General features: G+C 49.6%; 2 protein-coding genes and 1 long non-coding RNA gene across 6 annotated transcripts in view; 1 reads left to right on the plus strand and 2 right to left on the minus strand.

Moving 5' to 3' along the window:
• Nucleotides 1-2,191: 2,191 nt before the first annotated feature.
• LOC130257397 (uncharacterized) lies at nt 2,192-6,621 on the minus strand. 2 transcript variants are annotated; one of them, XR_008841318.1, is made up of 5 exons: nt 5,930-6,621; nt 4,853-5,213; nt 3,055-3,147; nt 2,754-2,866; nt 2,192-2,588 (listed from the first exon to the last, which is right to left on the minus strand). It is a non-coding gene; the product is annotated as an uncharacterized LOC130257397 (long non-coding RNA). The 2 variants fall into 2 exon arrangements; XR_008841319.1 differs by lacking the exons at nt 4,853-5,213; nt 5,930-6,621 and adding an exon at nt 4,121-4,210.
• Nucleotides 4,063-18,395, plus strand: ANP32A (acidic nuclear phosphoprotein 32 family member A). 2 transcript variants are annotated; one of them, XM_056499853.1, is made up of 8 exons: nt 4,063-4,666; nt 11,885-12,034; nt 12,149-12,271; nt 13,524-13,722; nt 15,165-15,263; nt 16,027-16,124; nt 16,859-16,919; nt 17,050-18,395. In XM_056499853.1, exons 1-8 carry the CDS (start codon nt 4,613-4,615, stop codon nt 17,109-17,111), a joined length of 846 nt encoding a protein of 281 aa, XP_056355828.1. In that variant the 5' UTR covers nt 4,063-4,612; the 3' UTR covers nt 17,112-18,395. The 2 variants fall into 2 exon arrangements, with proteins under 2 accessions (XP_056355828.1, XP_056355829.1); XM_056499854.1 differs by having other exon boundaries at nt 4,074-4,666; nt 15,177-15,263.
• Nucleotides 18,396-18,911: 516 nt separating this feature from the next.
• The window catches only part of CORO2B (coronin 2B), a 30,817-nt gene continuing 21,836 nt past the window's right edge, over nt 18,912-27,892 (minus strand). For both annotated transcript variants that reach the window (XM_056500067.1, XM_056500066.1), the window contains 9 exons: nt 27,322-27,471; nt 25,267-25,431; nt 24,677-24,793; nt 23,692-23,796; nt 23,209-23,305; nt 21,400-21,512; nt 20,950-21,040; nt 20,722-20,861; nt 18,912-20,172 (listed from right to left, as the gene is read on the minus strand). In XM_056500067.1, the coding sequence (XP_056356042.1) occupies nt 20,041-20,172; nt 20,722-20,861; nt 20,950-21,040; nt 21,400-21,512; nt 23,209-23,305; nt 23,692-23,796; nt 24,677-24,793; nt 25,267-25,431; nt 27,322-27,471 (1,110 nt within the window). In that variant the 3' untranslated portion in view covers nt 18,912-20,040. The remainder of the gene's footprint in view (nt 20,173-20,721; nt 20,862-20,949; nt 21,041-21,399; nt 21,513-23,208; nt 23,306-23,691; nt 23,797-24,676; nt 24,794-25,266; nt 25,432-27,321; nt 27,472-27,892) is intronic.

Genomic DNA, 27,892 nt, shown 5'->3' on the forward strand with positions numbered 1-27,892 from the left:
TCCCGAATTCCCAAATCCCCTCTGGAAGCAGCTCCTGCTCCAAGAAATCCTGGAAAGGAGGGAAACTCAACATTCCCATGGGATTTATCCCTGGAAAAAGGTGGGAATGGGCAAAATTCCCAAAAGGAAAAACCCAGAGTGGAATTCCTGGAAAAACAGCCAGGAAAAAAACCTCTGGATCCACCCCAACGTGCCAGGATTTGAGCAGAATTCCCAAATTTTCTGTTCCACTGGAATCCTCTTGAAGTTTTTGGGAATGGCTCCATCAATCCCATGGATTCTCCTCCAGAAAATTCCTTGGAATTCTGCCATTCCCAGTTTTCCCTTTTCTCAGCTCACTTCCAAAATCTTTTTTATCCTTCAATTTCCTGGAATTCCCTGAATGATTTTATCCCCCAAAAAATTTTTCCCCTTTTCTCCCCACGAATTTTCCAAGGATCCCATGAAGTTTTTTTCCCACTTTTTTTCCTCATCCCCCTCATGGATTTCTGACAGCAAAAATTCCCAAAAATTCAGGATTTTCCAGCCTTTCCCACAGCTAAATTTGATTTAATTCCCAAAAATCTGTGGGTTCTACTTCAAATTTATTCAATTTTTCCACCTGTTTCCCCTAAATTAAGGATTATCTCAGAATTCCTTGGATTTTTAACTCATCCTATGTTTTTTTTGGGAGATTTTACCAAATTCTCCAATTAATCCAGGACAATAAAGCAGGAAAACATTGTAATATTCCAATTATCCCACAAGCTCTCCCATGAAAAAGAAAAGACATTCAGTAGTTTTTTTTTTTTTTTTTTTTTTTTTTTTATATAATGGGAATAACATTTTCCAACTAATTTTAGGGAATTTTGGAGCCATCCCAGTATTTTTTCCTTTATTTTTTACCTTCAAATCAGTTTTTCCTCGTTTTTTAAATGGGATTTTCCCACTTTTTTTCCCTTGCAATGCTGCAAAAATTCCAATTTTAAGGGGTTAAACCACAAATTGGGAATTCCTATGGAATGCCAAGGGTGTTTTCCATGGAATTCCTGGTTCTCAGGGATTTATCCCAAAGTTCCCCTGTTGGGAATGCTGAGGGTGGGAATTGGGGGAATTTTGGGAATTTTTCCATTCCCAGCTGAGCAGAGCTGGGATTTGTTCCCAATAAAAATAAGGAATTCTTTGTGTGGGAAAACAAAGGGACATTCAAGGTATGAACAAACAATTCCCAGGGATTTTCCATGGGAATTCACCCTGGGAATGTGGGGCAGGAAAAGGAGAATTCCCAAGGAATTTAGGGGGGAATCCTGGGAAAAGAAAATGAAAAATAAACAAGGGAAAAAATCCCCCAAATTCCTGTTAGAAATCAATCAATTCATAATTCCTGATAAAAACAAGCAAGGAAAAATCCCAGAAATTGAATATTTATGGTGAAATAAACAAGAAAAAAAACCAGGAATTCCATTAAAAATTCCTGGTAAAAAGCCATCCCATAAATTCAAAATTCCTGAAAAAATAGACAAGAAAAATTACACAAATCCCACTAAAAATTCCTTTTAAAAACAAATCTGAAGAATTTCAAAATTCTTGCAGAAAAACAACCCCACAAACTAAAAATTCCTGATAAAAATAAACAAGGAAGAATCTCAAGAATTACATTAAAAATTCCTGGTCAAACCCAATCCCATAAATTCAAAATTCCTCATAAAACAAACAAGGAAAAATCCCTGAAATTGGAAATTCCTGGTAAAAATGCAACAAAAACTCCACAAATTCCTGTTAAAAATTAACATGGAACAATTCCCTAAATTCAAAATTCCTGGTTAAAATAAACAAGGAAAAATTCCACAAACTCCATTAAAAATTCCCTTAAAAACAAATATCACCAATTTCAAAATTCCTGCTAAATAAACAAGGAAAAATCCCAGGAATTCCATTAAAAATTCCTGGTAAAAAACAAACCCACAAATTAAAATTCCTCTCAAAAATAAACAGGGAAAATCCCACAAATTCCATTAAAAAATTCTGTTAAAAATAAGGAAAAACCCTCAAATTCCTGCTAAAAACCAACCCCATAAATCCCAGATTCCTGATAAAACCAAGCCAGCAAAAATCCCAACAATTCCCATTAAAAACCAACCCCACAAATTCAAAATTCCTAGAAAAACAAACCAGGAAAAAACCCCAGGAATTAAAAACCACAAAGGGAAAGTTATAGCCTAGAAAAATATCCTTTTAAATTTATTCCCAAAATTATAATTCCCAAATTTTTTTTTTTTTTTAATTCCCAACCTCTTGGAATACAAACAATGGCAGAAGCAGCTTTAAACATGGAATTCTGGCTTGGAACTGGGAATAAATTCCCTGAATAATGAAAGAAAAAGGAATTTTTTGCACCTTCACACAATCAAAATCCACATTTTTCTTTGGAAAAAAACAAAGAAAAAAGCAGCTCTGGATTCCCATAAATTCCTTTTGAATCCCAGCTTGTCCCAGGAATTTTTTTTCCAGGAGAAAAGTTCTTTTCCAAAGGTTTCCAGCAGCACCAGGAGCACAAATTCCATGAAAAATTCCTGAAGATTCAGCCCAGGAGTCACCTCTGGACACACCTGGAAAGGAGAAATTAATCAGAGCTCAAATCACATTCTGCCTTATTCCCAAATCCCAAACATTTCAAAAAATTTGGAATATTCATTCCAATCAAGGATTTCTCAGCCAATCCTCAAATTCCACCCCAAAAAATCCAAATATTTTCTTAAAATTGGATTTTTTACCTGGTGCTGGACCCAGCTTTTCCAGTCCCATTCCCAATGGAATTCCTGCTGTTTTCATCCACATTCCTGGAATTTTTCCATGCTCACAGCTGAGACTTTATCTCCATCCTGCCCTATAAAAACATAGAAATAAAACCAAGTTTTCCAAGGATTTTTTCAAGGATTTTCAGCATTCCCTTGATGCTTCCCAACAGTTCTTTGGGATTTTCCAGCCCTGTGTTTTCCAGGCAAAGCTGGCCAAGTCCAGGAAAAACAGGATGGGATAAATGGGAATTTCTGAAGGAATAAAAGCACTATTTACCTGAGTTCTGCTCCAGCTGATGGGAAGAGTTTGGAAATCCCAAAATTCTTGGAAAAGAGCAGCTCTTGGGCTTGGATCCTCATCCAGCAGCTCCTGGAAAAGAATCCAGAGCAGGGAATGGTTTGGGATGGGATCATTCCCATTTTCCCAGGCTGCTCCAATCCCTCCTTGAACATTCCGGGGATGGAGCCCTGGGAATTCCAGCCCAGCCAGGAATTCCTTCCCAAAATCCCACCCCAATCTCCCTTGTCCCAATTCCTCTCCAGCTCTCCTGGAAGTTCCTTTAGGCTCTGGAAAAAGCTCTGAGGATTCTTGGATCCTTCTCTTCTACAGCATTCCCAGCCTGGCTCCATCCTTATTCTGCTGTTCCTGGAGTATCCCGTTTTCCTTCAAAATTCCTGGGATTTGGCTTGGAAAGGACCTCACACCCATCCAACCCCAATCCCAACACTTCCCCCTTTCCCCTCGGCCATTCCAGGGATGGAGCAGCCCCACCTTCCCTGGAAATTCCGGAAATTCCCAATATCCCACCTCACCCTGCTCTTTTCCAGCCTGAATCCATCCCCCTTGTCCTGGCATTCCAAGGAAAAAAAAAAAAATCGTGGTAACTGAAGGATTCCTGTCCTTGGCCTTGCTCCACCTCAGCACAGCCGGGCCTCGCTGCCCCTCAGGGACCTTCGCGGGGGGATCCTCCCGCCTTTCCTTTTTCCTTTCCTTTCTTTTTCTTTTTCCTTTCCCCTCCGGAGCCCGCCCCGGCCGCGGGGACCCCTCTGAGGCCGCTCCCGCCCCGTCAGGGCCCTTCCCGGGGAGCCCTTCCCGGTTTTCCCGGTATTCCCGGGCCCGGGCAGCGCCTCCCGCCCTCCGCTTCCCCTCCAGAGCCGCTCCCAGCCCGCTGAGGCGGCTCCGGCCGCGGGGACCCCTCAGAGGGCGGCCCGGCCGTTCTCCCTCCCCTCAGCGCCGCCGCCGCCGCCCCTCCCTCCATTCCTCGCTCGCTCCGCCCGCCGCCCGCCCCCCGCCGCCGGGGCCCGCGCCATTGCCCGCGCCATTGCCGTGCCTCGCTCCGCACCTTTCCCTCCCTCCTGGCTGCGCGCCCCTGGCCGGGCGGCTCCGGTTTGGCCGCCGCTCCCCGAGCCGACGCCTCCCCCAGGCTCGGGCGGGCCGCGGGCGCAGCGCGCACCGTGCCCGGCGCGGCGAAGCCGCGGTCGCTCCGTCCCCATCAGGCGGCAGCGCGGAATGAGCCTGGGCTCGGCGCCGGGCTGTCCCCCTGCCCGGCACAGCCGCTCCCCCATTGGCTTCCGCCGCGCCTCGCGCCGCTGATTGGCTGAGCCGCGGCAGCGCGGCGCTGTGATTGGCCGATGGCGCTGTCGATCCCGGCGGAGCCCCCGGAGCGCCCGCCCCCGCGGTTATCAGGTTAGTGCGCGCCGCGGTGCTGCGCTCGGGCTTCCGAGCGGCGCTGGGCGAGCCCGAGTCCCTCCGCGCCCCGCGATCGGGGGGCTCTGCACGGGGTCACTGCGCCAGCCGAGCCGCGCACCCTCCGCGCCTGCCGCCAGCCACGGACATGGACATGAAGAAAAGGATCCACTTAGAGCTGCGGAACAGGACGCCCTCAGATGTAAGCAATGCAATGCCCAAAAAAAAAAAAAAAAAAAAAAAAAAATTAATGCTAATAACGCTAATGATGAGAATAATAAAAAGGCATCCCACGGTTAATTTTTTTTTTTTTTTTTTTTTTTTTTTTTTTGGCGGGGTGGAGCGTGCCAGGTGTTGGCGGGGCCGCTGCTGCCCTTGAGGTGCCTACCTGTGTGTGTGGGGGGCTGTGCCCCCCGCTTTGGGCGCTCCGGGGACGTTCGGGGGCTCCCCGGGGCTGCTCCTGCCCGTGCCGGGCTGCGATGCCTCGGAGAGGGGCTGGCCGTGCATTAAATAAAAAATAAGTTGCTCGCTGCTCTCTCTCTCGGCGTGTTTAGTTGGCAAATATTTGTGCAGGGTGCTGGGCTAGGGAGAGGCAGGCAGGGACTGCGAGTGAGTTGCGAATGGTTTAGTTTAAAGTGCGTCTTCATTTCTTTGCAGTGATCAGGCAAGAGAGACTGGGGAGCCATATTTGTAACTTTGTAGTCCTCATGAACGCGCCCTTTCTCTCTCTCTCTCCCTCTCTCCAGATGCTGAGAAGATAAAAGGAAAGAATTTTGAAACCGACGCTTAGCGTTGGTTGGGTTTTGGTTTGGGTTTTTTTTTTCCCCCTGTTGTTGTTGTTGTTTTGTTTTTTTTTTTTTTTTTTTTTTTCTTTTGCGGGCGATGGGGCATCGCTGCCGATAGCGCGAGCGTTGAATAATAATCTTAATGATCATAAGAATAATAAAAAATAATATTGGAAGAAATCAACGCACTCTCCACCCCCTCCATCCCCACACACGCACAAAAAGGCTGGATGTGTGTGCGTGTTTTTCCTTCTTCCCCCTTTTCCCCCCCTTCCTTCCCCCGGGGCCGGACTTCAGGTTGTTGTTCCGCGTCTGGCGGAATAAACGGGGGACGGCGAAAAACTTTGGCAGGACAAAAAAAAAAAAAAAAAAAAAAAAAAAAAAATCAACAAAAAATACCAAAGCCCCAACAAAACCCCGAAACAAGCAAGAAAATAACGAGGGGGAGGGTAGGGAAAGAAGCGAAAAATAGGAAAAACCACCCCAAAAAAAGAGTGGGCGGGAGGTGGCCGGGGGCAGGCGGGGCGCGAACCCGCGGCGGGGAAGCCCCTTCCCCTCATCCCCCCCCGCCCCGCCGGGCCCTCAGCGCTGCCCGGGGAGGCTCCACCGAGCCCCGGCCCCGCCGCGTGCCCCGAGCCGCCGGAGGCTGCGGGAAGGGGGAGAGCTGGGGGCGAACGTACCTCAGCGGGCAGCGCGGCGGGACGCGGCGGCCGAACCGAGCGCGGTGTGCTCCGGGGAAAGAGAGAGGCGGGGGGGCGGGTGGGGGGGACAAAGGCGGGCGCGGAGCGGCGGAAGCTGCGCTTTAAAGTTTAAAAACTCCTGGGCGAGCAGGAGGAGGAAGAGGAGGAGGAGGAGGGCGAAAGGGAGGAGGTGGCGGGGGGGACTCGACGGCGAGCAACCGCCATGGCCGGGGGTGCTCCGTGAGGCGAGCGGGGCAGCGCCGCAGCGCAAGTAGGACGCGGCGCCATGTTCTGTGCTGCCCCCCCCCTCCCCGCCTTCCCCTCACGGCCGCCGCCTCCTCCTCCTCCTCCTCCCGCCGCCGCCGCTGCCTCGGCCGCGGGCGGCCCCGCGGGGCCGTGAGGGAGCCCCGCTGGCGCCGGGGCTGAGGCGCTGCGGAGGTTGCGGCGGAGCCCTCCCGACATGACGGGCAGCGCTGCCATTTTGTCGCCGGCCGCGGGGCGGGAGGAGATTCGTGAGGGACGCGTTGGGGGTTAAAAAAAAAAAAACCAAAAAACAAAAAACAACATAGATTAAAAAAGAAAGCGTTTCTAAAAATTGGCTTCTCGTGAATTTTCAGGGAGGTATGAAGGAGGGCGGGGGAGCGCCGCGAGGAGCCCCGCGGTTCCCCCCGGGTGAGGAGCGCGGAGCGGGGAATCCGCCTCCTTCCTGGGCAGGGCCCTGTGGGGAGGCAGCGTTGGGCTTGGGAAGTGTTTTTGCTCCTTTTCATCCTATTTTTTTCTGATTTTTTCCCCTGATTTTTTAAATTATTTTTTCACGATTTTTTTTTTTAATAGTTTTCTATTTTTGCTCGGTTTTGCCCCCATTTCGCCTCACCGCCCTCATCGCTGGAGGTTTCTTCCCCATTTTAAACGCTGTTTCAAAACAGCCTCCGAAAGGGATAAACTCAATTTTCCCCTCTTTTCCGTGCTTGGATTTTGTGCAGTTTCCGCTCACTTTTGCCTGACGCCAAAAAAAGTTCACTTTTGCCTGACGCCAAAAAAAGTTGGGAAAACTCGGAGCTGGAGGGAATTCCCTGCTCCTCAGGGCTGGGAATGGGCAGCAGGGAGCTGGAAAATCGCGATAATTTCCTTTCTCTGCTTGGTTTTCCTTGGAATTTTCAGGGAATTTGGTGCTTTGATCCCCCCCAAAGTGTTCTAAATCCCGATTTTCCAGTGTTTTTTTTAGGCAGAGAGGTGGAAATTCCAATTGGGAATGGTGTTGTGTTGTGAGCTGTGTGCACGTGTTTTTTAAGGAATGAAGTTTGCGGGATGGATTTTGTTGCTTTAAAATATTAAAGGAAAGTCATGCTAATTCCACCCTCTGGAATTGGGATTTGGCACGAATATTGATGCCAAAGTCATTTATTCCTGGGTTTTAGGAAGTTTTGGGTGGGCAGGATGAGTTTGGGAATTGTTTCCTTTACTTTTGAGAGTCTGTATTATTCCCCAATTTTATGTGGAATATCAAGAAATCCTGGGAAAATCCCCCTGAGTATTGGGAATTTCCTTAAATTCTGTGCTGCTTTTTGATTTAATTTCTCCTGAAATGAGAATTAAATCTTTGGGTGTGGATGGGGTTCTATGCTTTTTCCTGTGCTTCTTTGGGATATTTTCCACATGTATCTCCTATTTTTTTTTCCATGGAATTCTGGGCTTTTCTATTGGATAATCCCAGAAAGTCACATCCTGATTAATAAATCATCCTAAAAATATCCTCAGGTGGGTTCTGTGGAGAAATTCCTTCCTCAATCTCATTTCTGTAGTTTAACTTTTTAATTTTCCCTTTATTTTTTATATTAATTCAGTGTCAGGAATAATGTGGATGTTAATGCTGGAAAATTGGGAAATTTTGGATTTTTTCCCCCCAGATATTCCCACTTTTTATCTCATTAAATTTATGAATCACAGCAAAATGATGATTTTATTTCTCTCATTAATATAATTTTAATTATAATTAATTAATTGCTGGTAATTTCCTTCAGGAAATGTTCACCTTGGCAGGTTTTGGCACTTTCCTGCTCATTCCCACTGGAAAATCCTGAGGAAAATACAAATATTGGGAAGCAGGGGTGGGTGAGGGGTTAAAATTAGGCTGAAAATTTGATTTATTATGGGAAAAATTCCTTGATCAGCCCCAAATTCCATCAGAACCTTTGGAATTTCTAAAAAAAAAACCCCGAATTCTCAGGAGGTAGAAACCAAATCTTAACAGAGTAGCAAAAAAATGGGAAAAACAACTGAGAAAAAAAAAAAACAAACTTGGTTTAAATCTATTTTTAATTTTAAAGGGAATTTTCCACAGAATTAAAATTTCCAGGGGGAAAAAAAAGAATCAGGAATGAGAATATTGGGAATTTTAAAGCCAGGATTGGGAGGAATAAAAGGCAAAGATTGATCCCTGATGGAATCCCCATGGATTGGAGGGAAGGGAGAGACTTTGGTTTTTTTCCTGGGGAAAAAAAAAGTAGGATTAGGAAGGAATCTTGCAGAAATTCCTTCCTGATGCCAGGGGAGGCTCAGGTGGGACATCAGCAGGAATTTTTTTCATGGAAAAGGTGGATAAACATCGGAAAGGGCAGCGCTTGTGGAATTCCCACAATGGAAGTGTCCAGGGAATTCCTGGATGTGACACTCAGAGCTTTGGGATCAGGCACAGCTTGGACTCAATCCTGGGTGTCTTTTCCAACCTCAGTGACTCTGGAAATGTTGGAAGTTTCAGTTCTTGGTGGGATTTTCCAAGGATGTTGCAGCAGAGGTGGAATTCTGATTTGATTTTTGGGATGAGTTTGGAGTCCAGTTGGAGCTTCCTGGGATGGGAACTTGGTGTTGCCAGGAAAGGTTTAATCCTGGAAAGGTTGGATTCATGCCTGCACTCCATTAATTTTTCCAAGAATTCTCTGATTCCAGGCTGGAATTCCAGCTGGATGAGCTGGTGTGAAAGAGGTGGGAATGGAGCATGTTCCCAAGGATCCTGGGTTTCCTCAGGAATCCTGGATTCCTCAGATCCACCTGGGAACTGCTGAAGGGAGCAGGATTTCTTGGATAGGGGGAATTCCCATAAACTGGAGCTTGGAGAAATCCTAGAAAATTCCTAGTGTTGCTTCCATCTGTGCCAGTGGAATTCTGATCCCAATCACAGTATCCATGTTAATCCCATCCAGTCCCTTCCCTGCCTCTGCTGTGGGATTCTTGGGGCTGGATGATTCCCAAGATTTCCATGGAATTTGGCTGCTGGATTTCCTGGGAATTGGGTCGTGTTTTGTGGCTGTTTTCCAGCACCATCTCTTCCCTGCCCCAGGATTTTTGGGATTCTCTTCCCAGCACTCTCCTGGCTGGGAGATGCTCATGGATGACTCAGTGTTGGAAATCAATTTCTCCCATCTCAGATATTCCCAGTGGGAATTTCGTATTTCCAGGGAAGGTTTAATCCTGGAAAAGTGGTGGGATTGGATTGGTGGCTGGGTTCCTTAGTGGTGTTTTCCAAGGATTCTCTGATTCCAGTTGGGAATTCCAGTTAGGATGAGCTGGTATGAAAGAGCATGTTCCCAAGGATCCTGGGTTTCCTCAGGAATCAATTTATCCCATCTCAGATATTCCCAAAAAAGCCCCGGGGTGCTGTACCCATATCCCAAATCCCATGAGGTCTGGGCAAGGAATTCCATCCACTGCTTATCCCAGGGCAGGAAAAGGATGGAAAACCTTGGGAATTCTCCCTTCCCTGTGGAATCAGATCCTGCTCCAGGTCAGCTCCTCATTCCTGAGCAGCAGCAGCAGGTGAGGATCCCCCTGGAATGGGAATCCCATGGAATGGGAATCCCCAGTGGCCAGGGGCCATGGCACCTGGTGCCCTCCCTGCCCTGGGCAGAATTCCAAGGGCTCTGGAAAAAAACCTGGAAGAGCTCCGGAGCTGTGGCCAGAGCAGCTGCTGGGGGATATTCCATGGAATCGTTCCCTGTTTCCCACTGGGAATGGGATCACTTGGAGCTGCTGTGGGGTTGGATCACAGAGAGCTTGGAATTGCAGCTGGAATTTAATTAATTAATTATTTTAATTAGGTGCTTGAGCTTGGGGATTTTGGGATGATCTTGGAGCAGGGATTGGCTCATTGGAGTTGCTCTGGTAGTCCCAGGATTGAGTAGGAAGCTCATCCAAGCTTTTGTTGGTCACATTCCAGGTGGGATTAGAATGAGAAATTCAGGGAATTTCTCGCCTCCGGTTGGAATTTTAGGGGAGACAAATCCTTGGAAAAGTTCCCTGTTAGAAGTGGAAAGCCTCTCCCAAAGCTTCTCCTCGAAATTCTGAGATTTTATGGAGAGGGAATGTCCCATGGAAGGCAGAGAGCTGTGGGGTGTTGGGAAAAATCCTACAAATCCACTTCCTCCTCCTTTGGCACACCTGGATTTCCTTGTGGATTCTTAGGACATGGAGCCATCCTGGAATTTTGTTTGGAATGTTGTTATTTCCAGGAATTCAAGGAATTAACCACCAGAACAGTGTTGCTCTTGGGAAGGGTTGGGAATGTGCTCTGCTCTTCCCAAACTCACTCTGAACTCATCCAGGCTTTCCAAACACCTCTTGGATTCCAAGAGCTTTCTCCATGGATTTGTTGGATTTGTGCCTTTGCCCAGTGCTGGAATCAGGGAGGAAGGGAATGTGGCATTTGTGCATCAAACTTCCTTAAAAAGCGGGGAGAAAAAAAACCTTCCCTAAAAAATTCTATGGAGAAGCTGGAATGATCCTTAAAGTCCCTTCCAACCCAAAACATTTCAAGATTCTAAAAAAATGCAAATTAAAAGGGGAAAAAAGGCAGTTGGGTCATTGGCCTTTGTGATAAAGGGTTTTCCTTGGTATCCAAGATTATTTCCAGCTCAGCCTTAAATCTCCACTCTACACCTGAGGGAATTTTTGTCTGATCCACTGGTTTTGTGTCCAATTCCCTGTTTTCCAGGGGTATCCCAGCTCCGGGATCAGGGCTGGAGCTGCTTGTCCCTCAGTGTGAGCTCTGGGCCCATTTATTTATCCCAAATGGATCCTCTGGAGAATCCTGATGATTGAAGGAAAAGATTCACAAATTTTCCACCTGAATTTCAACCCAATGAGTAATTTGGGAATTTATTTTGGGGAATTTTGGGGAATTTTTTCCCTCAGTGTGTGGGCTGGAGCTGTTTGTCCCTCAGTGTGAGCTCTGGGCCCGTTCCCTTCCCTCCATTCCCATTCCCCTCGGCTCCTGAAATTCCTGTGAGGAATTACCAAATTCCTCTGAGGCAAAACCCACCTGGATCTTCCCAGTGAGGATCCCAAGCTCTCCTGGCTCCATGTCTGGGGGTGCTGGAACGAGATAACAGAGCAGGGACACAGATAAGGAGGATTCGCCTCCATTGCAATTTTCCCGCCTTTTTTTTTGGCGGGAACTCCGAGTGCGTGTGGAGATCGTGAGGGGAAAAAACTCTTTATTTATCCCAAATGGATCCTCTGGAGAATCCTGATGGTTAAATACCATTGAGGGAAAAGATTCATGAATTTTCCACCTAAATTTCAACCCAATGAGTATTTAGGAATTTATTTTGGGAATTTTGGGGGCTTTTCCCCCTCACATGAAGGAAAAACGTCTTTATCCCCAGATGCATCCTCTGGAGAATCCTGATAATTTCACAGCATTGAGGCAAAAGACCCATTAATTTTCCTTATTTTGGGGTGTTTTCTGTCTAAATTTCAACCCAATGTGTACTTTGGGAGTTTATTTTGGGAATTTTTTGGGTTTTTTACCCTCAGCGTGTGGGATCAGGAGCACTGCCTCGATCTTGGCTTTCTTCTCAACACAACCCCAAACTCCTGAGTTTCTCTGCTGGAAACCTCCTGATTCTTACTAATTCCCTGGAATTCCTTATGTTTTTCCTTGATTTCTTCGCTTTGCAGGTGAAAGAGCTCGTTCTGGACAACTGCAGGTCGTACGAAGGGAAAATCGAGGGCCTCACGGATGAGTTTGAGGAGCTGGAATTCCTCAGCACAATCAACGTCGGCTTAACCTCAGTTGCAAACTTACCAAAGTTAAACAAACTTAAGAAGGTAAATCCCACTTCCCCGAGCCAAATCCCTCCTTTTTCCCCTTCTCCACCTGTGGAAAAGTGGCTGGGATGGGATCAGATGGGATTTTTGAGGATGTTTTTTGGGCCTTTGCAGCTCGAGCTGAGCGACAACAGAATCTCAGGAGGCCTGGAAGTGTTGGCAGAGAAGTGTCCGAACCTCACGCACCTAAACCTAAGCGGCAACAAAATTAAAGATCTCGGGACAATAGAACCTCTGGTGAGTCGGGATTGCTCCCAAGAATGGGATTCATCCCATTCCAAACCCTTGGAATTCCTTGGTTGTCCCAGGCCGGGCCTTGGGCACTTTCAGGGAATGTCACCCCTGGAATCTGTGCCAGATCCTTCCTTCTCAAAATCCCAATTATTCCTACCCACTGTATCCCAAATCCTGGGGAATTTTTACTCCAAGGAATGGGATTCATCCCGTTCCAAACCTTTGTAACTCCTTCCTCTATCCCAGGTTGTCCCAAGCCTGGTCTTGGGCGCTTCCAGGCAATGTCGCTCCTGGGATGAGGGGCTTTCCCCCTCTCCTTCCTTCCCAAAATCCCAGCCAATCCCGGGATCCGGGCTGTGTCCCAAATCCCTGTCCCTGTTCCCGGTGAGCCGCTGCTTCCCTCTAGTGGCTGCCGGGCCGGGCTCCCCCATTCCCGGCGGGAATTCCCAGCATTCCACGGGCTCCGGATCCATCTCCAGCCACAACAATTCCCATTCAAATCCTTCCAGGAGCAGCTCCTTCCCGGATCTCCTTTCCTGCAGCACACGGAAAAGGCAGAGCTGTTAAACTCATGCAGAAGTGCTCCCATTTCTCCCAGTTTTCCCATTTTTCCCGAATGGATATTCCCTAAGAATTGGTATTTCTTATCCATGGATAAGCCTTGATACAAATACGCAATTCTTTCGGATTTTATTTTTAGGATTTCCAAGTTCTGTGGGCAGTGCAGACTTTTTTCACCCAAAAAAAATTCCACAAAACCCCCAGGAATTAAATTCCTATTCCATTTCCATGTGTTTTTTTTCATTTTCCGTAATCTAAGGAAAAATAATTCCATTTTTTAAACCTCTCTTAGCCAAGTTCTTGTGTCCCAGTGCTCCATTCCTGCTGTCATCTGCAAGAATTCCTTTGGGATCATTCCCTGGCCATCAGTTATTCCTTTGGATCTGGAAGCTGCAGAACTCCAGGGAGAGCCTATGAAAATGGGATTTTCCACACAGTTTTTCCTGGACTAGGGGTGGAAATTTCAGAGAGAGCTGATTGGAAAAGGGGGGAGGAATTGATTTATTCCAAGATTGGGCAATTTGGGATATTTTTATAGAGATTCCATTTTTTTTTTTTTTTTTTCATGCCTGCCATTTCCAGGGAGCCCAAAACATCCCCCCCGGGAATCCCTTGAGCACATTCCCTGTGGGATCCTTTCCTTTGGAGGGAATTCCTGCGCCAGCAAACCTTCCGAATCCCTTTGTTTTCCCAGAAAAAGTTGGAAAACCTGAAGAGCTTAGACCTGTTCAACTGTGAGGTGACCAACTTGAACGACTACAGAGAAAACGTGTTCAAGCTGCTGCCGCAGCTGACGTACCTGGACGGGTACGACCGGGACGACAAGGAAGCGCCGGATTCCGACGCCGAGGGATACGTGGAGGGGCTGGATGACGAGGAGGAGGATGAGGATGGTGAGGGGAGCAAGGAGGGAAAGATCTGGGGGAATTGAGGGGAGGAATGAGGGAAAGGACCTGAGGGGATGAGGGGGGGAATGAGGGAATTGAGGAGAGGAATAAGGGAAGGAATGAGGGGAGGGACCTGAGGGAATTGATGGGAGCAATGAGGGAAAGACCTGAGAGGATGAGGGGAGGAATGAGGGAATTGATGGGAGGAATAAGGGAAGGAATGAGGGGAGGGAGCTGAGGGAATTGAGGGGAGGAATGAGGGAAAGATATGAGAGGAATGAGGGAATTGAGGGGAGGAATAAGGGAAAGACCTGAGGGGAGGAATGAGGGAATTGAGGGGAGGAATAAGGGAAGGACCTGAGGGAATTGAGGGGAGGAATGAGGGAAAGATCTGAGAGAATTGAGGGGAGGAATATGGGAAAGACCTGAGGGGATGAGGGAAGGAATGAGGGAAAGGATCTGAGGGAATTGAGGAGAAGGAATGAGGGAATTGAGGAGAAGGAATGAGGGAATTGAGGAGAAGGAATGAGGGAATTGAGGAGGAGGAATGAGGGAAAGATCTGAGGGGAGGAATGAGGGAAATGAGGAGGAGGAATGAGGGAAAGGACCTGAGGGAATTGAGGAGAAGGAATGAGGGAATTGAGGGGAGGAATAGGGGAATTGAGGGGAGGAATGAGGGAAGGGACCTGAGCGTATTGAGGAGAAGGAAAGAGGGAATTGAGGGAAAGAATAAAGGAAAAGGACCTGAGGGAATTGAGGAGAAGGAATGACGGAAAGACCTAAGGGGTTGAATGAGGCAATGAAGGGAAGGACCTGAAGCAATGAGGGAATGAGAGGAAGGACCTCAGTGTCCCAAAAAAATGGTGGGAGAAGGTCCTGGGTGTCATGAAGGAAGGAAGGAAAGGACCTCAGCATCCTGAGGGAATGGGGAAATCAAGAAAGGGACCTGAGGGAATGAGGGGGAAGGATCTTGATGTCCTAAAGGAATGAGGAAAAGGACCTGAGGGAATTGAGGGGAAGGAATGAGGGAATTGAGGGGAGGAATTAGGGAAAAGGGCCTCAGCATCCTGAGGGAATGGGGGAATCAGGGAAGAGACCTGAGGGAATAAGGGGAAGGATCTTGATGTCCTAAAGGAATGAGGGGGAGGAATTGATGAGGGGAGGGGGTGAGGGAAAGGAGTGAGGTAAAGGAAATTGAGGGAATGAGAAGAAGGACCTGAGGGAATAAGGGCAAGGACCTGAAGCAATGAGGGAATGAGAGGAAGGATCTCAGTGTCCCAAAAAAATGGTGGGAGAAGGATCTGGGTGTTTTGAGGGAATGAGGGAAAGGACCTGAGTGTCCCAAAGAAATGAGGGAAGGAGGTGGGTGTTCTGAGGGAATGGTGGGAATGCTGAGGAATGGAGGGTGGGAAGGAGCTGGGCAAGGCCTGAAGGAGCAACTTCCTCAGTTTTATCCCTAGTGAAAGACCGGGACGACAAGGAAGCGCCGGATTCCGACGCCGAGGGATACGTGGAGGGGCTGGATGACGAGGAGGAGGATGAGGACGGTACGTGGGATGTGCTCCATGGAATTCCTGCATCCCAGAGGAATGAGGGGAGGGCCTGGAATATCCCATTCCTCCATCTGGGAACGGAGGGGTTGGGATCAGGAGGGGGCTGAAGGAATTACGGGAACAGGGATGAGCATGGGTAAGAAGGAATGTCTTGGAATTGTGGAAATCCTCATGGAAAAGGGTTTCCACGGGCATGGAAAAAAAGCAGGAATTAGGGAGCTGCCCCATGAAAGAAGTGCATGGAAAACAGCAGGAAGCTCCAATTAATTCCCAGCTCTGAGGAAGGAACAGCCTGGAATTCCAGGGAATGCCAGTGCTGTAGGCACCACCTTTCCCTGGCTGCCCCCAGATCCATCCCAGGATGAGGATCCAGCTGATCCCAGGGAATTTGCTGGATTCTCCCATCCCAGCAGCACAGCACAAGCAGAAAAGCTGGATGTGCACTTTTCCTGGGAATGCTGAGTGGGAACTCTGGGAAGGTTCCCAAAAGCTCCCAAACACATGGAAAACACTCCAGGGGCTCAGCACTTCCCAGGAATGGTTGGATTTAGGGGCTTTCCTTTTGGGAATCCCCCCAAAGGCTGGAATTTTGTGTCCATGGGAAAATTCTGCTCCATCCATTCCTAGAAAAGCTGGGATTCCCCAGCTCCCAAATCCAGTGCTATCCCAAAGGAATTCTCTGCTCAGATTCCCAACTTTTGGGTGGAATTATTGAAAGAAAACCTCCACTTTTTTTCCATGGATTTTGTTTTTCCAGAGGAGGAATACGACGACGACGCTCAGGTAGTGGAGGATGAGGAGGATGAGGAGGAGGAGGAGGAAGGGGAAGAGGAGGATGTGAGCGGAGAGGAGGAGGTGAGCCTTGGAATTCCACCTTGGGAATCTCCTGACTGGGAAGGGCTGGGCAGGAAATCCGGGATTTGAGGAATTGTAGGATTCATTTTGTGCTGGGGTGGATGAAGTCTTGGATGGGGGGATGGGGTTGGAGGGGAAAAATGGGATTGAGGGGGAAAAATGGGATTGGAAGGGATAATGGGATTGGAGGGAAAATGGGATTATAGGGGGGAAAAATGGGATTGGAGGAAAAATGGGATTATAGAGGGGGAAATGGGATTGGGGGAGGAAAAAAGGGATGGGAAAAGGGAAAGTGGGATGGGAGGAAGGAAAATGGGATTTTGGAAGGAAAACTGGGATTATAGGGGGGAAAATGGAATTGGAAGAGGGAAAATGGGATTCTAGGAATTTGTTTTCCCATTCCTCCAGCCCTAAATGCCCTCCTGTCTCTCTGGAATGTTCCTGAGCTTCCTCAGTCCTGCTCGGAGGCTCTGGATCAATCCAGCTTTTCCCACTCCTGTAAATCCCAATCCTATTTTCCTAAACTCAGGAATGGCACATTCCCAAATTCCCAGCTCCCAGGGGTTGATTCCCTGGGATTTCAGTGCCAGCTCCTGCTATTCCATAAAAACTGGGAATACTGGGAAGTCCTTGCTGAGGACATTCCAAGGACTTTCCCTCCTTGGAAAACGGGATCTTGGGAAAGCTCCTGGGCTGATCCCAAGTTTTCATCCCGGTTTTTCCCGGAATTCCAGGAGGATGAGGAAGGCTACAACGACGGCGAGGTGGACGACGAGGAGGACGAGGAGGAGCCTGGTACGGAACCAATCCCACTTTTTCTAAGGAAAAAAAAAAAAAAACCACCTCAGTTCCATGGAAAATGGAATTCCCGGGAAAGCAGGAATGTGGCTCCTGGAATAATGGGAATTCTTTTTTTATTTTCCAGAGGAAGAGCAGGGCCAGAAGAGGAAACGAGAGCCTGAGGATGAGGGGGATGAGGACGACTGAGCAGCTTTTCCCTGGAAAAAATTCCCTCTTGTGATTTGACTGTTTTTATCCCGGAATTCCCCCTTTTCCCACTCCCGACCCTTTGGATTTCCTTTTCTTTTCCTTTTTTTTTTTTTTTTTTGGTTTTTTTTGGTTTTTTTTTGGTTTTTTTGTTTTTTTTTTTCCGGATTGTAACGTTGCTGTGGGAACCGAGCGGGAGCAGCGAGGGTGGGAAGGGAATAAAATCCTATTTTTACTGCCGCTCCTCCTCCGATTCTTTGGGAATTTTTTTTCCTTGGATCCTTTTCCTTGAATCCCTGGAACTGCGAGAGTTGAGTAGGAACCGAGCTGGGAATTCTTGGAGCGGAGCTTGGACATCTTGGAAGCAAAACAAGGAGAAAACCGAGTTGAAATCCATGGATGAGCCGGGATTTTCCCACCTCTGCCATTCCCAAATCCATGTTTTTTTTCAGGAATGGCAGCCAGGCCTCCTCCCTGGGGTGGCAGTGGTGCCTTGCTCCATGGGTTGTTTTGTTTCTTTTTGGGAATGCTGCCATTTCCAGCCCCTTTTCCCAACTTTGGGAATTCCCTCTTTGTAAATAGCGACCAAGCGTTGGTTTTTTTGGGAATGTCGGATTTTTCGGGATGGGTTCGGAGCTGGTGACTTTGCGATCCCTGTGTGTTGTGTGTTCCTGGTTTTCCTTTAATTTGGGAGGGAATTTTAGGGTTTTGTTGGGAATTGCTTTTTTATTTTTCGGGATTTTTTTTTTTGGGTTTTTAAGGGAATTTTTGGGGGGAATTTTTGGGAATTTTCGTGGCTCCAGCCCAGCCAAATCCCTGGAAATGGCAGGCATGAAATAAAAAAAATGGGAATCTTTATAAAAAAATATCCCAAATTCCCAAATTGCCCGACTTTGGAATAAACCAACTCCTCCCCCCCTTTCCCAATCAGCTCCCTCTGGAATTTCTGCCCCTAATCCAGGAAAAACCGCTTGGAAAATCCCAAATTTTCCACCCAGAAAGCCAGGAATTCCAGGAGAAATGCCCTGAAATTCCATGGAAATTCCTGAAAGTTGTATTTTCTTACTTTGTGGGAGGCAAAAAAAACCCGGAAAATCCTTGAGGAATGTACAGATCCTGCGGGAAAAAATCCTTTGGAAGTGACTTGGATTTCCTAGGAAAGCTTCCGTGTGTAGAAATCCAGCGGCTCCAGGTTTTTTTGGGAATTTGGGGGCCCGGCAGAGCCACCTTTGGAGTTTTTGTCTGTTTGGCTTTGAGGAATTTCAATAAAGCTTTTGATACAAATCCTGCCTCTGGAATTCTTTCCGGGAAGACAAGGAAGGGCAGCTCTGGAAAAGTGGGAAATCCCGGATCTTTTTAGCACCTTTGGCTCCCTAAAAAGAAGGAATTGCAGCTCTGGAAAACCAGGAATTCCTGGATTTTTTAGCACCTTTGGCTCCCTAAAATCTTTTGGATGAAGCCCAGGGAGAGGTTGGGGTTGAGTGAAGCTCCTGGAATATTTTCCCTTGGGAATGGGGGGGATCTGGGGGATTATCCCAGGAAAACTGGAGCCCTTCTGGAAAATCCTCTCCTGGCTTTACCAGGCTGGGAACAAGGAGCTCCTGGATCTCAGGGAAAAGCCAGCATTCCGTGATTTCCTCCCTCTGGAATGAGTTGGATGCTAAACGGGAATGTTGGGATGCACTGGGAATACTGGAATGAGGATCCATCTTCGGCTGCTCCCTGATCCAGAATTTTCCAGGAGTTCCCCCCTCCCACAGAGCCCCTGGATGAAGGAAAAGTGGGAATACGCGGTTTCTGGTGTCCTGAAAAGATTTTATTCCATCTCTATCCCGTGGGAGCATAAATAATCGGGAATGACAGCACGTGGAACGCAGCGGGGAACGCGGGGCACGGACAGGACTGACCCGCACTGGGAACGCCGGGAACTTCAGGAATTGGGATCTCCAGGAAAAACCAGCGGGATCTGGTGTTGTTCCCTGTGCTCTGGGCAAATTCCAGCAATCCTGGGATTGTCCAAAACGCTGAGCCCTGGGTGCATCCCTTGGGATCCATCCCCAGGAATATCCCAAGATCCCACCACGGGAAGAATCCCAAGTTCTCACCATGGGAATGATCCCAGATCCCCACCACGAGAAGGATCCCAGTTTTTCACCATGGGAAAGGATCTTGGGCTGAATCCCAGGCTCCAGCTTCAGGAAGAATTCCAGTTTTGCACCACGGGAAGCATCCCAAATTCCTATCACGGGAAAGATCCCATGGGAATGGTCCCAGGTTCCCACTATGGGAAAGGGTCATGGGATGGATCCTGGGATCCCATTATGGGATGATCCCAGTTTTCCAGCACGGGAAGGATCCTGTCCTGCTCCCATGGGTATGATCCCAATTTTCCAGCATGGGAAGGATCCTGTCCTGCTCCCATGGGAATGATCCAAATTTTCCAGCACGGGAAGGATCCTGTCCTGCTCCCATGGGAATGATCCCAATTTTCCAGCACAGAAAGGATCCTGTCCTGCTCCCATGGGAATGATCCCAATTTTCCAGCACGGGAAGGATCCCGGATTCCCACCTGGACACCCCTTTGACAATCAAGCCCTTCCCACTTCCCGCCCCTTTTCCAGTTCTGCTCCCGCTGTCACATTTTTTGCATAGGAAAAAACAAAAATTAATAGCAAGGAAGCTTGGCGCTTTCCCGGGAATCCGCCCCGGGCTGGCTCATCCCGACGGACAGGACACGGCTCCGACTCAGTGGGAGCCTCCAGGCTTTCCCAGGAATCAGGTTAGAGCGGGATTAGTGCCGGACAAGACGCGCAGGACGTGATTCCAGGCTCTCGGCAGCCGCGGATCCCGGAATTGTGTTCTGGGTGAGTGGATCCAAGGAATTCGGGAGTAGAAACAAAGGAATTTCTTTAGAAAACGCCCCTGGAGTTCAATTGTTCTTGGGGCTGTTCCGCAGGTTCTTTAATTCCAGCTGCAGCTGCCGGACCTGAATGTCCTTCTGCGAGAGCTCGTCCTTCAGCCGCCGGATCTCGTCCTGCTGCCGGAAGAACACCCGGAGCAGCTGGAAAACGAGGATGGAGATGAAGGGGTGGGATCACACCAGCTCATCCCAGGATTCCGTGCTGGGAATGGGCCGGAACTCGGCTGGTCTTGGGGACAAGGGATGGATTTGAACAGAAGGATGGGAGATTGTGATGGGATTTTGGGAAGGAGTTCCCAGCCGGGAGGGTGGGGAGGGGCTGGGCTGGAATTCCCAGAGAAGCTGTGGCTGCTCCTGGATCCCTGGAAGTGCCCAAGGCCAGGTTGGAACAGCTTGGGATAATGGGAGGTGTCGTGGAAAAGGTGTCCATCATGGGAAAGGGTTGTGGGATGAATCCCAGGATCCCACCATGGGAAGAGTCTCAGGTTCCCACCATGGAAAAGGGTCATGGGATGGATCCCAGGATCCCACCCTGGAAAAGGGTCATGGGATGGATCCCAGGCTCTCCTCCCTGGAGGGATCCCACACTCCCACTTCCATTGGGATGGAGACCGCTGGCACAGTGCCTTTCCAGGTTCATCCCCCAGATCCCATTCCCATTCCCATTCCCATTCCCATTCCCATTCCCACCTCGTTCTCCGTGCGGGGTGGGACATTCTCCAGGAGGTCGATCCCGTTGACCACCACACTCTTCTTCTCCCTCACCGGCGCCTTGAAGACAATCTTGGCATTCCTCTTGTATCCCTCCTTCAGCGACATCAGGATGGGATCTGCGGGAGAGCCAGCGGGTCAGCGGGATCAGTGCTGGCCCTTTCCCACATCCTGGATATTTTTGGGATACCCCCCTGGTGGCTTTACCTCTGTTGACCCCGCTGAGCCACTCGTCCGGGGTCAGAGCCGGCTCCGTGCCCGGAGTCATGGGATAAATGTCCTCCTGGTATGTCTCTGACTGGGAAAACGGGAAGAGAAGAGCAATGGGATCTGGGAAAGGGGGAATAATTCCCTCCCCCACAGAGGGGATAAACACTCGGATATTTGGGAAACTCTGGGAACAGGGAGGAAATTTGGGAAGTGCTGGCTGGAGCGGAGAACCTGGGATCACATCCTCCATCCAGCCCTGACCAGCAGCTGGATTTGCTTCCCAGAAAACCCCGATCCAAGGGATATTTTCCCAAAAACTCCCAAACCTCAGGTGAGACCAACCCTTTGGAGAAACATTCCCTAAAAACTTTCCCGTTAAACTGTCGGGGAATGTCCGGACCCGCCGGACATTCCGGATCCCGCTCATTCCCACATTCCAGGGCTCACCCGCCTCGGGACGATCATGGAGATGGGCTCGATGAGCCCCTTGAGGGTGATGAGTTTGTAGAACCGGAAAACTTCGCAGGCGGAGACGTCCAGGCCGTGCTTCGGCATCACCCCTGCGGAGAGCACCGGGATCAGCCATCCGGGAAATTCCAGCATGGAAAATCCCGAACCGGAGAGCAACGGGATCAGCCATCCATGAAATTCCCAACATGGAAAATCCCAAACCAGAGAGCACCGGGATCAGCCATCCATGAAATTCCAGCATGGAAAATCCCGAACCAGAGAGCACCGGGATCAGCCATCTGGGAAATTCCCAACAAGGAAAATCCCAAACCAGAGAGCACCGGGATCAGCCATCCATGAAATTCCCAACATGGAAAATCCCAAACCGGAGAGCACTGGGATCAGCCATCCGGGAAATTCCAGCATGGAAAATCCCAAACTGGAGAGCAACGGGATCAGCCATCCATGAAATTCCAGCATGGAAAATCCCAAACCAGAGAGCACCGGGATCAGCCATCCATGAAATTCCAGCATGGAAAATCCCAAACCGGAGAGCAACGGGATCAGCCATCCATGAAATTCCAGCATGGAAAATCCCAAACCAGAGAGCACCGGGATCAGCCATCCATGAAATTCCAGCATGGAAAATCCCGAACCGGAGAGCACCGGGATCAGCCATCCATGAAATTCCCAACATGGAAAATCCCAAACCAGAGAGCACTGGGATCAGCCATCCGGGAAATTCCAGCATGGAAAATCCCGAACCAGAGAGCACTGGGATCAGCCATCCGGGAAATTCCAGCATGGAAAATCCCAAACTGGAGAGCACCGGGATCAGCCATCCGGAAAATTCCAGCATGGAAAATCCCAAACCAGAGAGCACCGGGATCAGCCATCCATGAAATTCCCAACATGGAAAATCCCAAACCGGAGAGCACCGGGATCAGCCATCCGGGAAATTCCAGCATGGAAAATCCCGAACCAGAGAGCACCAGGATCAGCCATCCGGGAAATTCCAGCATGGAAAATCCCGAACCGGAGAGCACCGGGATCAGCCATCCATGAAATTCCAGCATGGAAAATCCCAAACCAGAGAGCACCAGGATCAGCCATCCGGGAAATTCCCAACATGGAAAATCCCAAACCAGAGAGCACCGGGATCAACCATCCATGAAATTCCAGCATGGAAAATCCCAAACCTGAACTTTATCCAAACCCAATCCATACCCTATCCAAACCCAACCCAACCCAAACCAAACCAAATCCAAACCAAACCCAACCCAAATCCAATCCAATCCAATCCAATCCAATCCAATCCAATCCAATCCAATCCCAATCCAGTCCATTCCAGTCCAATCTCATCCCAATCAAACCCAAACCCAATCCAATCCAATCCAATCCCAATCCCAATCCAAACCAAATCCAATCCAATCTCATCCCAATCAAACCCAAACCAAATCCAACCCAATCCAATCCAATCCAATCCAAACCCAATCCAATCCAATCCAATCCATTCCAGTCCAATCCAATCCAATCCAATCCAATCCAATCCAATCCAATCCCAATCCAATCCATTCCAGTCCAATCCAATCTCATCCCAATCAAACCCAAACCCAATCCAATCCAATCCCAATCCCAATCCAAACCAAATCCAGTCCAATCCAATCTCATCCCAATCAAACCCAAACCCAATCCAATCCAATCCAATCCAATCCCAATCCAAACCCTTTCCCTTGTGCCATTCAATCCAGCACCTTCCCCATCCACCTTTTCCGGGAAGCGGAGCAGCAGCTCCTCCATCCTTACCCAGCCCTTTCTGCGGAGCCGGGGAGCGGAATTCCATGAGATAACTCAGGTAGGGCTTTTCCGAGCCGATCTCGTAGTACCGGATGTTGCCGTCGCCCTGGAGCAGCAGGGAAGAGGGGTGGGAATGGATTTGGGAATGAGAAAGTGGGAAAAAACAGGATTAGGAGGATTTACAAGGCAGGGATCAATGGGATTTTGGGAAGGAATTGTTCCCTGGGAGGGCGGGGAGGGAATGGGCTGGAATTCCCAGGGAAGCTGAGGCTGCTCCTGGATCCCTGGAATGTTCTGGGTTGGACAGAGCTTGGAGCAGCCTGGAATAACGGAATGTGTGTCCCACAGCAGGCACATCCATGGAGCTGGAGCTGGAACCTCCCTTCCCACAACAAACCATTCCAGGATACAAATTCCAGCCCCAATCCCTGGGCAGTGCTGGGGGTTTTCCTGGGAATGCCCCATCCGGATGCTCCGGGCATCCATCCCTACCTTCCCAGCCAGGTACAGCATGTGGGTGTCGGCGTCGTAGAATGGGAAGAGGAGCCCCGAGAGCCCATCGATCTCCTCCTCGATCAGGGGCATGGATAAATCTTCCTGGAAAACAGGAAAATCCCGGGATTAGCCGTGTCCCAATGGCGGTGCTGAGCAGGATCCTGATGGCGGAGGAGAAGGAATTCTGGCAGGGATGGAGCAGGAATTCTGGAAGGGTTGGAGCGAGATCCCAGTGGGGTTGGAGTGGGAATTCCAGCAGGGATTGAGCTGGGATCCCAGCAAGGTTGGAGCAGGAATTTTGGCAGGAGTGAAGCAGGAATTCCAGTAGAGTTGGAGCAGGAATTCCCACAGAGAAGGAGCAGGAATTCCATTAGGGTTGGAGCAGGAATTTTGGCAGGAATGAAGCAGGAATTCCAGTAGAGTTGGGGCAGGGATTCCCAGAGAGAAGGAGCAGGAATTCCATTAGGGTTGGAGCAGGAATTTTGGCAGGAATGAAGCAGGAATTCCAGTAGAGTTGGAGCAGGAATTCCCACAGAGAAGGAGCAGGAATTCCATTAGGGTTGGAGCAGGAATTTTGGCAGGAATGAAGCAGGAATTCCAGTAGGGTTGGAGCAGGAATTCCCACAGAGAAGGAGCAGGAATTCCATTAGGGTTGGAGCAGGAATTTTGGCAGGAATGAAGCAGGAATTCCAGTAGGGTTGGAGCTGGTCTTCTGGCAGGGATGGAGCAGGAATTCCATAGGGACAAAGCGGAATGCTGGTGGGGCTGGAGCAGGAATTCCAGCAGGGATAGAGCAGGAATTCTGGCAGGGACAGAGCAGGATCCTAGTGGGGATGGAGCAGGAATTCCAGTGGATACGGAACAGGAATTCTGGCAAGGACGGAGCAGGGTCCTGGCAGGGACAGAGTGGGATCCTGGCGGGGATGGAGCAGGAATTCCAACAGGGAAGGAACAGGAATTCCAGCAGGATCCCAGCACCCACCTGGTCCCAGAGAGCGATCTGCCGGGTGTTCCAGCGGGACACTCCCGTGGTCAGGAGCCGTTTGGTGCTTCCCAGGAAAACCACACGGTTGACGCGGTGGTTCTTGCAGCTGGCCTCCTGCAAGACAGGAGTGAGCTCTGGAATTCCCCTTGGATCCAGCTCTCATCCCAGGAAAACCCTTTCCTTGCACCCCTCGCCTCATCCCGGGGAAATTCCAGCTCTGTCCTTTTGGCAAGCCAAAATTCCCATTTTCCTGAGGATCAGGGAGATCCCACCTCCTCCAAATTCCTGCACCCTCCCCTTTATTCCCACCGTTTTCCACAAATCCTCAATTAACACCAGAATCAAAGCCTCCAACTCTGGACCTTCCCCTGCTCCTTCCCCTTCACTCCCAACATTTTCCACAAATCCTTAATTAACACCAGAATCAAAGCCTCCAACTCGGGATGAATCCAAGCCCTTCCCACCACCTCCACAACCACCCTGGGAACCGGCGAAAAAAAAATCCCACGGGATTTTTTTTTTTTTTTTCCCCGACGTTCCACAGGATTATTCCCCAGAACCTCGCTCCAGGCAGGACCCCATCCCACCTGCAGGACCCTCCCGGAGCGCGGCTCCACCACGCGCAGCCTCTTGTCCTTGCAGGTGGTGGCCAGCAGGCTGCCGTCCGTGTTGAAGGACATGCAGAGGATCACGTCCGTGTGGCAGTCGATCATCTTCACCGGCTCGCCGATGTCCAGGTTCCAGATCATCACCTGCGGGAGGAGCCTCTGGAGCAACCCGGGATGCTGGGCAGGGGTGGGGTGCTCCTGCTCTGGGGAAGCTCTTCCTGGTTTTTGGGAAGTCTCCCTGGTCATGGAAGCTGTTCCTGGCCAATGGAAGCTGTTCCTGGCCAATGGAAGCTGTTCCTGGTTTTTGGAAGATGTTCCTTGTCTATGGAAGTTCTCCCTGGTCAATGGAATCTGTTCCTGGTTTTTGGGAGGTCTCCCTGGCCAATGGAAGCTGTTCCTGGCCAATGGAAACTGTTCCTGGTTTTTGGAAGATGTTCCTTGTCTATGGAAGTTCTCCCTGGTCAATGGAAGCTGTTCCTGGTTTTTGGGAAGTCTCCCTGGCCATGGAAGCTGTTCCTGGCCAATGGAAGCTGTTCCTGGCCCATGGAAGCTGTTCCTGGTTTTTGGAAGATGTTCCTTGTCTATGGAAGTTCTCCCTGGTCAATGGAAGCTCTTCCTGGTTTTTTGGGAGGTCTCCCTGCCATGGAAGCTGTTCCTGGCCAATGGAAGCTGTTCCTGGTTTTTGGGAGATCTCCCTGGCCAATGGAAGCTGTTCCTGGCCAATGGAAGCTGTTCCTGGTTTTTGGGAGGTCTCCCTGGCCAATGGAAGCTGTTCCTGGCCAATGGAAGCTGTTCCTGGCCCATGGAAGCTGTTCCTTGTCTATGGAAGTTCTCCCTGGTCAATGGAAGCTCTTCCTGGTTTTTGGGAGGTCTCCCTGGCCATGGAAGCTGTTCCTGGCCAATCGAAGCTGTTCCTGGCCCATGGAAGCTGTTCCTTGTCTATGGAAGTTCTCCCTGGTCATGGAAGCTGTTCCTGGCTTTTGGGAGGTCTCCCTGGCCATGGGAGCTGTTCCTGGCCAATGGAAGCTGTTCCTGGTTTTTGGGAGGTCTCCCTGGCCAATGGAAGCTGTTCCTGGCCAATGGAAGCTGTTCCTTGTCTATGGAAGTTCTCCCTGGTCAATGGAAGCTCTTCCTGGTTTCTGGGAGGTGTCCCTGATCATGGAGGCTGTTCCTGGCCAATGGAAGCTATTCCTGGCCAATGGAATCTGTTCCTGGTTTTTGGGAAGTCTCCCTGGCCATGGAAGCTGTTCCTGACCAATGGAAGCTGTTCCTGGCCAATGGAATCTGTTCCTGGTTTTTTAGAGATCTCCCTGGTCAATGGAAGCTGTTCCTGGCCAATGGAATCTGTTCCTGGTTTTTTAGAGATCTCCCTGGCCAATGGAAGGTGTTCCTGGTCAATGGAAGCTGTTCCTGGTTTTTGGAAGATGTTCCTTGTCTATGGAAGTTCTTCCTGGTCAATGGAAACCGTTCCTGATCTATGGAAGCTCTCCCCGATCTATGGAAGCTGTTCCTGGCTTTTGGAAGCTGTTCCTGACGCATGGAATGTCTCCCTGATCCGTGGAATTTGTCCCTGGTCCATGGAAACTCCCTCTGATCCATGTAATGTCTCCCTGACCCATGGAAGCTCTCCTTGGCCTACAGAAGCTGTTCCTGATCCATGGAATGTCTCCCTGGTCCATGGAAGCTGTTCCTGATCCATGGAATGTCTCCCTGGCCTAGGGAAGCTGTTCCTGATCCATGGAATGTCTCCCTAGTCCATGGAAGCTTTCCCTGATCCATGGAATGTCTCCCTGGTCCATGGAAGCTCCCTCTGATCCATGTAATGTCTCCCTGACCCATGGAGCTCTCCCTGGCCTATGGAAGCTGTTCCTGATCCATGGAATGTCTCCCTGACCCATGGAAAGCACGGAACGAGATGAGCTTTAAGCTCCTTCCAACCCAAACCCTCCCACCACTCCACGATCCCACTCTGGCCATCCCAGCCGTGCCGAAATCCGGGAAAACCTTGGGAACGGCATTCCAGGGAAGGCTGACCTTGTAGTCGTAGCCGGCGCTGAGGAGGATGTTGTTGGTGGTCGGGTGCCACTCCACGAGCCCGACGCGCCGGCTGTGTCCGTACAGCTCCAGCACCGCCTCCGTCATGTTCCGCTTCAGCCCGCCCTCCGGAATCTCCCAGATCCGCACCTGGAACGGCGGTGGGAGCATCCCAACTACCTGCCTTGGAAGCTCTTTCCCCCCCCCCAAAAAAAAAAGCCTTTCAGGAATTCCAGGATCAACCCTGCTGCTGAAGGTTCCTCAGGGATAAATAGCGAATCCTTGGGGAAAATCCCGCCGGGATGGATCCGCACCTGGAATGGTGGTTGGAGCATCCCAACTACCAGCCTTGGAAGCTCTTTCCCAAAAAAATCCTTAGAGGAATTCCAGGAACAACCCTGCTGCTGAAAGTTCCTCAAGGATAAATAACAAATCCTTGGGGAAATCCCACCGGGATAGATCCGCACCTGGAATGGTGTTTGGAGCATCCCAACTCCTGCCCTTGAAAGCTCCTTCCCAAAAAAAAAAGCTTTCAGGAATTCCAGGATCAGCCCTGCTATGGATTATCCCT

Source organism: Oenanthe melanoleuca, chromosome 10 (assembly GCF_029582105.1).
Source record: "Oenanthe melanoleuca isolate GR-GAL-2019-014 chromosome 10, OMel1.0, whole genome shotgun sequence".
Classification (NCBI taxonomy): domain Eukaryota; kingdom Metazoa; phylum Chordata; class Aves; order Passeriformes; family Muscicapidae; genus Oenanthe; species Oenanthe melanoleuca.

What these genes read in the sequence shown, in the direction of transcription:
- ANP32A (XM_056499853.1), top strand. Translation starts at nt 4,613, where the DNA reads ATGGACATGAAGAAAAGGATCCACTTAGAGCTGCGGAACAGGACGCCC. An exon ending in GGAACAGGACGCCCTCAGAT is followed by an intron (nt 4,667 to 11,884) that starts GTAAGCAATGCA and finishes TTCGCTTTGCAG; the next exon opens with GTGAAAGAGCTCGTTCTGGA. An exon ending in CGAGGAGGAGGATGAGGATG is followed by an intron (nt 13,723 to 15,164) that starts GTGAGGGGAGCA and finishes CAACTTCCTCAG; the next exon opens with TTTTATCCCTAGTGAAAGAC.